The following is a 12,362-nucleotide window of genomic DNA, read 5'->3' as shown; positions in this document are numbered from 1 at the left end:
ACACACTGTCCCAAATTTCGGCGACATCGAATAATAAATGCGCCGTTTTATGGACCCAAAACCTTAAATCGAAAGATCGGTCTATATGGCAGCTATATACAAATATGATCGGATCTGGGCAAAATTGAAGAAGGATGTCGACTGTCCTAACACAACTCACTGTTCCAAATTTTGGCAAAATCGGACAATAAATGCGGCTTTAATGCTCCCAAGTCTTTAAATCGAGAGATCGATCTATATGGCAGCTATATCCAAATCTCGACCGATCTAAGTCAAATTGAAGAAGGATGTCGAGGGACTTAACTTAACTCGCCGTCCCAAATTTCGGCGACATTGGGCAATAAATGCGGCTTTTATGTGCCCAGCTATATCCGAATATGAACCGATCTGGGCAAAATTGAAGAAGAATGTCGACTGGCCTAGCACAACTCACTGTTCCAAATTTTGGCAAAATCGGACAATAAATGCGCCTTGTTTGGTCTCAAGTCCTTAAATCGAGAGATCGGTCTATATGACAGCTATATCTAAATTTGGACCGATCTGGGCCAAACTGAAGAAGGATGGCGACTGACTAACATAACTCACTGTCCCAAATTTCGGCGACATCGGACAATAAATTCGCCTTTTATGGCCCAAAACCTTAAATCGAGAGATCGGTCTATATGACAGCTATATTCAAATCTGGACCAATCTGGGCCGAATTGAAGAAGGATGTCGACTGGCTTAATATAACTCATTGTCCCAAATTTCGGCGAGATCGGATAGTACATTTTGGCAAAATCGGACAATAAATGCGCCTTTTATGGTCTCAAGGCCTCAAATCGAGAGATCGGTCTATATAGCAGCTATATCCAAATCTGGACCAATTTGCAGAGAGATTTTGAAGTGCCTAACACATTTCAATGTCTCAAATTTCAGTAAAATCGGATAATAAATGTGGGTTTTATGGGCCTAAGACCCTAAATCGGCGTATCGGTCTATATGGGGCCTAAATGATGTTATAGTCCGATAAAGCCCATCTTCGAACTTAACCTGCCTATGGACAAAAAAAAGAATCTGTGCAAAGTTTCAGCTCAATATCTCTATTTTTAGGGACTGTAGGGTGATTTCAACAGACATGACTAGATCATTATAGATTTTTACGCCGATCAAGAATATATATACTTTATAGGGTCAGAAATGGAAATTTCGATATGTTGCAAACGAAATGACGCCATCCATCGGTGGTGGGTATAAAAACGATGATAGATATTCTCATTTTCGTGATTGAAGCAGTTTCAATTACAAAATTAATTGGATCAATTAATTTCGTGATTAAAACTGATTTCTATTTGTTTCTGTGTATGGACCAAAAAAAGGTCTGTGCAAAGTTTCAGCTCAATATCTCTACTTATATACCTCTACTATTGGGTTGCCCAAAAAGTAATTGCGGATTTTTCATATAGTCGGCGTTGACAAATTTTTTCACAGCTTGTGACTCTGTAATTGCATTCTTTCTTCTGTCAGTTATCAGCTGTTACTTTTAGCTTGCTTTAGAAAAAAAGTGTAAAAAAAAGTATATTTGATTAAAGTTCATTCTAAGTTTTATTAAAGATGCATTTGCTTTCTTTTAAAAAAATCCACAATTACTTTTTGGGTAACCCTATATAAATAAAAATTTTGCCCATGAACATTCCACTAAGGAACAGAAGCAAACTTCTCACATATCAATGAGTGCAGTCCGACTCAAGTTTAAGCTCAATGATAAGGGGCCTTCTTTTTATAGCCGAGTCCGAACGGCGTGCCGCAGTGCGACACCTCTTTGGAGAGAAGTTTTTCATGGCAAAGTACCTCAGAAATGTCGCCAGCATTAGGAGTGGATAACCACCGCTGAAAATTCTTTTTTGATGTTCACGCCAGGATTCGAACCCAGGTGTTCTGCGTCATAGGCGGACATGCTAACCTCTGAGCTAGTGGCCTCCATATATAGCTATACCACTATACCTAACCATATATATACCCACCACCATAGGATGGGGGGAATACTAACTTAGTCGTTCGTTTGTAACAACTCGAAATGCTGATCGGCGACCCCATATAAAGGGTGATTTTTTAAGAGCTATAGGAAAGTTTTAAAAAACAGCATTCACAGTTACGTTACGAGTCGCATCATCTTTGAAGAAGTACAGCCCAATGATGCCACCAGCCCATAAACCGCACCATACTGTGACTTTTATACCCACCACCATAGGATAGGGGTATGCTAATTTAGTCATTCCGTTTGTAACACCTCGAAATATTCATTTAAGACCCCATAAAATATATATATTCTGAGTCGATCTAGCCGTCTGTCGAAATCACAATAGCGGTCGAAAGCGTAAAGCTAGCCGCTTGAAATTTTTCACAGATACTTTATATTGAGGTAGGTATTTAGGGAACACACATGGGGCATATTGGTTCAGTTTTGGATATAGCTCCCATATAAGTCGATCTCTCGAGTTGACTTCATGAGCCCTTAAAGCCGCAATTTTTGTCCGATTTGGCTGTTATGACTTTCAACAACAGTACCAAATCGGTATATAACCTGATATAGCTCCCATATAAACCGATCTCCCGATTTGACTTCTTGAGCCCCTGAAAGCCTCAATTTTCATCCGATTTGGCTAAAATTTTGTACATAATGTGATGTTATAACTCCCAAAAAGTGTGTCAAGTATGGTCAAAATCAGTTTATAACCCGATATAGCTCCCATATAAACCGATCTCCCGATTTGATTTCTTGAACCCTTGGAAACCGCAATTTTTTTCCTATTTGGCTAAAAATGTGCATGTAGTGTTCTGTTATGACTTTCAACAACTGTGAAAAGTACGGCTCAAATCGGTCTATAACCTGATATAGCTCCCATATAAACCGATCTCCCGATTTGATGTCGTGAACCCCTGAAAGCCGCAATTTTAGTCCGATTTAGCTGAAATTTTGCAGATGTTCTGTTAGAATTTCCAACAGCTGTGTCAAGTACAGTCCTAATCGGTCTATAACCTGATATAGCTGCCATATAAATCGTCCTCCCGATTTGACTTCATGAACCCCTACAAGCCGCAATTTTAGTCTGATTTGGCTGAAATTTTGCATGTAGTGTTCTGTTATGACTTGCAACAACTGTGCCGAATACGGTTCAAATTGGTCTATAACCTGATATAGCTCCCATATAAACCGTTCTCCCGATTTGACTTCATGACAAGCTGCAATTTGTGTCGTATTTAGCTGAAATTTTGCATGCGATGTTCTGTAATGACTTCCAACAACTGTACCAAGTACGGTCAAAATCGGTCTATAACCTTATATAGCTCCCATATAAACAGATCTCTCGATTTGACCTCTTGAGTCCTTGCAAGCTTAAATTTTTGTACGATTTGGCTGAAATTTAGCATGCGCTGTTTTTGTTACAAAATTTCAGCCTAATTACGGCTTCCAGGGGCTCAAGAAGTCCAATCGGGAGATCGGTTTATATGGGAGCTATATCTATATCTGAATCGATATGGACCATTTGGGATCCCCAACGAAGTATCTGTGTAAAATTTCAAGCGGGTAGCTTAACCCGGACGGACAGACGGACGGACGGACATGGCTAGATCGACTCAGAATGTCGCGACGATCAACCAAGAAGTTAATTCAGAAAATTGGTCTATCTCAAACTGCAATCCGATCGAGACCAAATCGGACAATTTCTTGTCCGATGCAACTCTTATTGTTTTAAAATCCATGGTTATCGGTATCCAAGATTCTAGCCGGCCGAACTTAGCGCATTTATCTAGCCTTTGAATATTATTTTGGTTATTCATAGTTAATTTGCTGACTTAACCGAATTTCTAGAGCACCACATCTTGATACTTCCTCAATTCGGATTATCACTTTCACTAGATTTAAATTAAGAATTTTTTCCAATTTTTTTCTCCCGACTTTATTTGCTTACATACTCAAAGTTTACACTTGTCTTCACAACGAAGCGAATAAAAGTTTCCATTTCAAAACCATTACAACAAGCCAATTATTCTACAATACAAGTAAAACTGTTTTTAAAAACAAATGTTGAACATGAACTTCGCCGAACTGCTGATTATCAGCTTTATAGCCATAAATGTGAGGTAATACGTATAACGCATTCCTCAAAACTGCGAGCACTAGTTGCAGCTGCTAATTTTCCCAAGTTGTTTATAAATCATAATAACAGTACTCATACGATACTGGCTGTTATCGCAAATTAAACGAAACTATCTATGAAATTGTTTAATCTGTTCATAAATGGAGATTCTGGATATGATACAATTAAACGTTAATTAGTGTAGGGTGGTTGGAGTGATGTACTTTATCTTTCACCATCACATGGTGTACTACTTGCGCAAACATTTCAAAGCCAACAAATTGCGAGAACGATTCAAAAATTCAAATGCACAAGCGCACGTTCATTGGGAAAAGTACAGCCAATAGACAGGGTTGTGGAGAGTGGTTAATGTGGTATTTGTATCATAGAGGCGATTCGCAATAAATTCTGTACAAGTACAACATGCCAAGGTACGGACCTTGAAGCCTTCACACCTAATATGACTGATGAGTAATTATAAACCAAATTACGAAACGCGTCCCATAGTAGTTGGCGAGGCGATTCGCAATAAATTCTGTACAAGTAGAATGAAGCCTTCACACCTAATATGACTAATGAGGAATTCCAAAGCCAAATTACGAAACGCGTGTGTGTGGCCATCTCTGACTTTCCTTTTCCATTTGTAAAGCAATATAGTATTGTTATACCATCCACTATAGGAGCGGGGTATACTTATTTCGTCTTTCGTATGATTCAAATCGGTTCACCTCCTGATAAAGCTGTCATATAAACCGATCTTCAGATTTGAGTTCTGGAGCCTCTAGAAGGTGCAATTATCACCCGATTTACTGAAATTACCACAGGTACAGATTTGGACCGTACTTAACAAGAATGTTGGAAGACATAACACAACACTATGTGCAAAATTTCAGCCAACTCGGATAAAAATTGCGGCTTCCAGGGGCTCAGGAATTCAAATCGGAAGATCGGATTATATGGGAACTATATCAGGTTATAGGCTGATTTGGACCGTACTTGACACAGTTGTTGGAAGTCATAACAGAACATCCCATGCAAAATTTCAGTCAAATAGGACAAAAATTGCGAACTCAAGAAGTCAAATCGGGAGATCGGTTTATATGGGAGCTACATCAGGTTATAGGCTGCTTTGGACCGTACTTGGCAAAGTTCTTGAAAGTCATAAAATAAAACCACATGCAAAATTTTAGCCAAATCAGAAGAAAATTGAGGCTTCCAGGCGCTCAAGATGCCAAATCGGGAGATCGGTTTTATATGGGAACTACCCCAGGTTCTTGACCTATTTGGATCGTACCTGGCAAATTTGTTGGAAGTCATAAAGGAAAACCACATGCAAAATTTCAGTCAAATCGGACAAAAATTGCGGCTTCCAGGGGCTCAAGAAGTCGAATCGGGAGATCGGTTTATATGGGAGCTATATCAGGTTATAGACCAATTTGGACCGTACTTAACACAGTTGTTGAAAGTCATAAAAGAAAAGCACATGCAAAATTTTAGCCAAATCAGTAGAAAATCGGGGCTTCCATGCGCTCAAGATGCCAAATCGCGAGATCGGTTTATATGGGAACTACCCCAGGTTCTTGACCGATTTGGACCATACCTGGCAAAGTTCTTGGAAGTCATAAAGGAAAACCACATGCAAAATTTCAGTCAAATCGGACAAAAATTGCGGCTTCCAGGGGCTCAAGAAGTCGAATCGGGAGATCGGTTTATATGGGAACTATATCAGGTTATAGGCTGATTTGGACCGTACTTGGCACAGTTGTTGGAAGTCATAACAGAACACCCCATGCAAAATTTCAGCCATATCAGAAGAAAATTTAGGCTTCCAGACGCTCAAGATGTCAAATCGGGAGATCGGTTTATATGGGAGCTACATCAGGTTATAGGCTGCTTTGGACCGTACTTGGCACAGTTGTTGACAGTCATAAAAGAAAACCGCATGCAAAATTTTAGCCAAATCAGAAGAAAATCGAGGCTTCCATGCGCTCAAGATGCCAAATCGCGAGATCGGTTTATATGGGAACTACCCCAGGTTCTTGACCGATTTGGACCATACCTGGCAAAGTTCTTGGAAGTCATAAAGGAAAACCACATGCAAAATTTCAGTCAAATCGGACAAAAATTGCGGCTTCCAGGGGCTCAAGAAGTCGAATCGGGGGATCGGTTTATATGGGAGCTATATCAGGTTATAGACCAATTTGGACCGTACTTAACACAGTTGTTGAAAGTCATAAAAAAAACCACATGCAAAATTTTAGCCAAATCAGAAGAAAATCAAGGCTTCCATGCGCTCAAGATGCCAAATCGCGTGATCGGTCTATATGGGAACTACCCCAGGTTCTAGACCGATTTGGACCGTACTTGGCACAGTTGTTGTAAGTCATAAGGGAACAGCACATGCACAATTTCAGCTAAATCAGAAGAAAATTGAGGCTTCCAGACGCTCAAGAAGTCAAATCGGGAGATCGGTTTATATGAGAGCTACATCAAGTTCTTGACAGATTTGAACCGTACATAGCAAAGTTCTTGGAAGTCATAAAGGAAAACCACATGCAAAATTTTAGCCAAATCGGACAAAAATTGCAGCTTCCAGGCGCTCAGGAAATAAAATCGGGAGATCGGTTAATATGGGAGCTATATCACATTATAGACCGATTTTGACCATATTTAGCGCAGTTGTTGGAAGTCATAACAGAACACTTAATGCAAAATTTTAGCCAAATTGGGCAAAAATTGCGGCTTGTAGGGGCTCAAGAAGTCAAATCGGCAGATCGGTTTATATGGGAGCTATATCAGGTTACAGACCGATTTAGACGGTACATGGCAAATTGCAAATTTCGCAAATTTTGCCCATGAACATTCCACTAAGGAACAGGGCAAACTTCTCACATATCAACGAGTGCAGTCCGATTTAAGTTTTTAAGTTCAATGATAAGGGGCCTCCTTTTTATAGCCGAGTCCGAACGGCGTGCCGCAATGTGCGACACCTCTTTGGAGAGAAGTTTTACATGGCATAGTAGCTCACAAATGTTTCTAGCATTAGGAGGGGAAAACCACCGCTGAAAAATTTTTCTGATGGTCTCGCCAGGATTCGAACCCAGGCGTTCAGCGTCATAGACGGACATGTCAACCTCTGCGCTACGGTGACCTCCAGACGGTACTTGGCACAGTCATTGAAAATCGTTACAAAACACCACATGCTCAGTTTCAGCTAAATCGAGCAGAAGTTGCGTCTTGTTAAGACTTAGGACTTCAAATCGGGTTATCGGTTTGTATGGGAGATGTATCAAGTTATAAATTGTTTTGATCAGTTTATATGGGAGCTATATCAGGTTCTTTGCCGATGTAGACAGTACTTGGCACAGTTGTGGCAAGTCATAACAGCACACCGCAAGTAAAATTTTAACCAAATCGGACAAAAATTGCAGCTTCCAGGCGCTCGAAAATCAAATCGGGAGATCGGTTTATATGGGAGCTATATCAATATCTGAACCGATATGGCCCATTTCTACGAGCTACGTCAATTTTAAGTATCTGTGCAAAATTTCAAGCGGCTAGCTTTACGCATTCGACCTCTATCGTGATTTCGACAGACGGACGGACATGGCTAGTTCGACTCGGAATGTCGAGACGACGACGACGAATATTTCGATGAGTTACAAACAAGTAAAAGCTTGCTAAGTTCGGCCGAGCCGAATGTTATATACCCTCCATCATGGATCGCGTTCGTCAAGTTCTTTGCCTGGTATCTCTCTATAGGCAAACCAAGGATAATGGACCTGAATTGCTATGCCATTGGAGCTATAACAGGTTACTTGGTTCGCATATTAGAGACCATAGAAGAAGTCTATGTGATAAATTTAAGCTAAATCGAATAAGAATTGCGCCCTCTAGGGACTCAAGAAATATAGTCCAGAGTTGGGTTTATATGGCAGCTATATCAGGTTATGAACCGATTTGAACCATACTTGGCATAGTTGTTGGAAGCTGTAGCTAAACACTTCTTACGAAATTTCACCCAAAACGCATAAAAATTGTGCTGTCAAGAGGCTCGATAAGTCAAGATCCATGATCAGTTTATATTCCAGCCATATCAAAACATGAGAGCATTGGCAAAAGTTGGGGGGCTTAAACCGAGTGTCATGTTGTGGGTCATGTAGTGGTATGGATATTGGAGACCCTAGAAGAAGTCTATGTGATAAATTTCAGATAAATCGAATAAGAATGGCGCCCTCTAGAGGCTTAAGAAATATAATCAGTAGTTGGGTTTATATGGCAGCTACATCAGGTTATGAACCGATTTGAACCCTACTTGGCATAGTTGTTGGAAGCTGTAGCTAAACACTTCTTACGAAATTTCACCCAAAACGCATAAAAATTGTGCTGTCAAGAGGCTCGATAAGTCAAGATCCATGATCAGTTTATATTCCAGCCATATCAAAACATGAGAGCATTGGCAAAAGTTGGGGGCTTAAACCGAGTATAATGTAGTGGGTATGGATATTGGAGACCATAGAAGAAGTCTATGTGATAAAGTTCAGCTAAATCGAATAAGAATTGCGCCCTCTAGAGGCTCAAGAAATATAGTCGGGAGTTGGGTTTATATGAACCCATTTGAACCATACTTGGCATAGTTGTTGGAAGCTGTAGCAAAACACTTATTGTGTCGTCTAGAGGCTCGAGAAGTCAAAATCCATGATCGGTCTATATTCCAGCCATATCAAAACATGAGAGCATTTGGCAAAAGTTGAGGGTTTAAACCGCGTGTCATGTAGTGGGTAAGTACTGCAGTTGTCAGACCTTTAGTGTTATATGGTGTTGTGGTCTGGTGGACGCCGCTTCAAAGGTCCACCCACTGTTCAATACTCAGCCGGATCTAAATGATGGCTTGATTGTGAATAACAGCCACACTGCGAACGACACCTTTTGATGCACTGAATTTAATGTTACACCTAATGCCTCTGCACATCGTGGCTAGACAAATTGCTGCGACCACTGCAAGAGTCGCTTTTTGAAAAAAGAAAGTACTGTGACACTATTTCGGATAGAATAGGCATATGAAACTACGATATTCCTGGTAATAGAAGTTACATAAGTTACTTCTATACGATGGTTCCTAAATAGACGACCGGGTGGCCTTTGTGGTGTACTCTGAAGAATTTGGAATGGTCATATTGAAAAGGTTACCCGCGACCACTGCCGCGAGGTTAAGGGAGTTTTCTCATTGATCATGTGGCGGCAACGCACACTGTGTCATCTGGCTGTATGTTTGATGCATACTTTTGTATGTTGGCTGAGGTCGGCGTAGGGTTATTTTCTCCCATTCAGGTGACCAGTCCGGAACTGTTTGGGGTTCAACTGGTAGTAGTCTTTTAAGGCTACGAAGTCTGACCGGAGACTTTAATCTGGTACCACGGGTGTCAGGAGCCCCTGGAACTTTGGTTCCAGCCTGACAATGGTGAGGCCCCAGTGGGGAGCAACGTGGTGGCTGTGGTTTGTACCCAAATCGCGGGTAGAGCATAAGCTCGGCGTGGAGTTGCGTTTTCAACCGGGTGCCGTGACCCATAGATCGGAAGGAGTTTTAGGTAGTGCTCCGCTCCTAACCAAGGAGGTGAACACGTCCAAATACGTGGGATCAAATTGGTACTCATGTGTGGGTTACCACATGTGGGGGCGTTGGTAGACGCATGGTATTCACCCTTGGGCCTTGGGCCTCGCAGGTTTGGGCCGTGATAGCAGGTATCTGCGTAAAACTCGACATTCGTGTTCCAGGCAGTGTGGATGACACCCTACCTGAGCCACTTTTTGATAAAAATTACTGTACCACTATTCCAGATAGAACCGATTGGAACTTCGACATGCCTGGTGACAGAAGTTACATAGACTTCTATACGGATGGTTTCAAATTAATCGACCAGATGGGCTTTAGGGTGTACTCTTAAGATCTAGAACTGGTCATATCGAGAAGGTTACCCGCCCCCTGCAGTATGTATCAAGCGGAGATCTTAGCAATTATGAAAGTGGTGGAATGGCTAAGATATAATGTCATTACGACGATTGGCATAAATGTCTTCTCAGACAACCAGTCAGCCATTAAATCCCTGGAGAGCGTATTTCTGAACACAAAAACCACCCTCAACTGTAGCAGATCTCTCAACGAGATGTCTGAGCAGTTAAAAATTCACTTGTTCTGGGTGCCGGGCCACAGAGATATCCCAGGGAATTGTAAAGCGGACGAGCTTGCGAAACTAGGAACTACCCTACACATTCCAGGGGAACTAGAATCTGTGGGTGTGCCTCTAGCGACATGTAAGCTAAGTTTTCAGGTCCAGGCCAGAAGGATAACTAATGATAGATGGCCACAAAGAGTGGGCTGTGAGCATTCCAAAACTATGTGGCCTAATCTAGACTTGAAGAGGTCTACCGCCTTGCTGTCACTGGCAGGATCAGAATCAGGATCTTCAGGATCAGGCTCGAAGGGCAATGAATTTCAAAATTATGACACCAGGTCTAGATGAGATATACAGGAGTCAGAATGAAGTCCGGAAATTCTACCAAAGTTTTAAACATCAAACCGATGTCTTTGGTGCAGGCACATCCTGCTGCAGAGACAAAGAAGGAAATCTGGTAACTGACACAGATAACATGCTGAGGATATGGAAAGAACATTTTACCCAACTGCTAGTGTCCGACAATGGCGGCGAAGAGGATACCGTAGAACCAATCCCTGATGATGGTATAGAATGTTTACCTCCTAGTCAGAATGAGGTCCAAGTAGCAGTGACCCGACTAAAGAACCACAAGACAGCAGGAGCCGACGGGTTACCCGCTGAACTATTTAAGATCGGAGGCGACATGCTGATAAGGCGTATGCATCAGCTTATCTTCACATCTAGAAGAACGCATACCCGATGATTGGAACCTCAGCATACTATGTCCCATACACAAGAAAGGAGACAAGACAAGACTCTTGTCATTCCCTCACTTTTCTAGAAACATCTAAAGCGTCATTCGTTTCGACTTTAACCTTTATTTTCTAACAACACAAAAAAAATATTTTTGTTTTTTCTCTGGCCGCACTTTATTTTCATGTTTACAATGTCATAAACTTGCCATTTTTAATCTAGGGACTTACTTCATTTTATTGGATTTTATTAGTGTTGTTGTTGTTGATTTCTGTTGCTATTAAATACAAAACACCTTAATTTGCATAACAATAGACATTGATTTAGGAATGCAATAATCGCAATAAGACACAATTTCTTTTTTTTTATGCGGTATAGGAAAATTATATTTGCAGCCGTTTCACTCCATTGCAAAAAAAAGAAAACGCTAAGGCACTGACTTCGAGATTGTCGAGAACAGTATTTTTGAACCGAACCGTTCTGTGCCGCTACAGTTTCGGGCTAATACTGAGTCGCTTGTGGTGATGCTTAAAAAAAATTTCAAACTGTCGATGCTATACGGCTGACTTTAATCAGTCTTTTTATGGCACGGCACTCGGCGTGGACACACTGAAATGCGGGTCAGGTGAAATGCGAAGGGCGGCAGGGGAGCAGCACGGGCGTCGAATAGAATAAATAAATAAATATGGCCGTTATAAACTGGGCTAAATGTGTTAGTCGCGTTTAAATGTTATATACCTTACCTTTTTATTGTGGAGGTTTTGGTTATTTTTTGTATTTTAGATTGTTTTTGTGATTTTTTTTTTTCAAACTTTATGATCATTCTGTAATCTCAGTCCGAGAAAAATGTGGGCAATTATAAAAACAATAGAAATGTTATCACCAACAGTTTGTGATAAAAAGAAAAAATACTGAAAATACCATAATAGCCAATTATTATCTTGGCTTGGGTCTTTGCAAATTCCCCGAACTTACAGAGAGTCGTAGAAGGTTTAGGCTTTAACTTTGTCTTTATAGTTGAAAGCACTTTGGGAATGCCGCAATATTCCAATGGGCAATAGCCTAGAAAATATTTGAAAATATTCGTATTTTTGAGACACTCATTTGCATACGCAAATCAAGCTGTTTTCATTGTTGTCTAAACTAAATGCTGATATTGACATTCCTAACAACACCATAATTGCCATTAAATTAATAAATAAGTAAATGTGTCAATAATGTTCATAACATACTTGTGGATATTTGACAAATTATGAAGGAAAACACACGCGTCATCTATTGGGTTGTCCAAAAAGTAATTGCGGATTTTTCATATAGTCGGCGTTGACAAATT

The 12,362-nt window shown here is 40.7% G+C and overlaps 1 protein-coding gene across 1 annotated transcript in view; it reads right to left on the bottom strand.

Moving 5' to 3' along the window:
• The window catches only part of LOC106085782 (proton-coupled amino acid transporter-like protein CG1139), a 53,084-nt gene extending 41,503 nt beyond the window's left edge, over positions 1-11,581 (bottom strand). Inside the window, exon 1 of the mRNA XM_013250195.2 lies at positions 11,260-11,581. Within this exon, the coding sequence (XP_013105649.1) occupies positions 11,260-11,264 (5 nt within the window). The 5' untranslated portion in view covers positions 11,265-11,581. The remainder of the gene's footprint in view (positions 1-11,259) is intronic.
• Positions 11,582-12,362: the final 781 nt, after the last annotated feature.

The sequence above is a fragment of the Stomoxys calcitrans genome, chromosome 1, assembly GCF_963082655.1.
Source record: "Stomoxys calcitrans chromosome 1, idStoCalc2.1, whole genome shotgun sequence".
Taxonomy (NCBI): Eukaryota; Metazoa; Arthropoda; class Insecta; order Diptera; family Muscidae; genus Stomoxys; species Stomoxys calcitrans.
The sequence above is the reverse complement of the archived record's forward strand: the minus strand, read 5'-3'. Positions and strand labels throughout refer to the sequence as shown.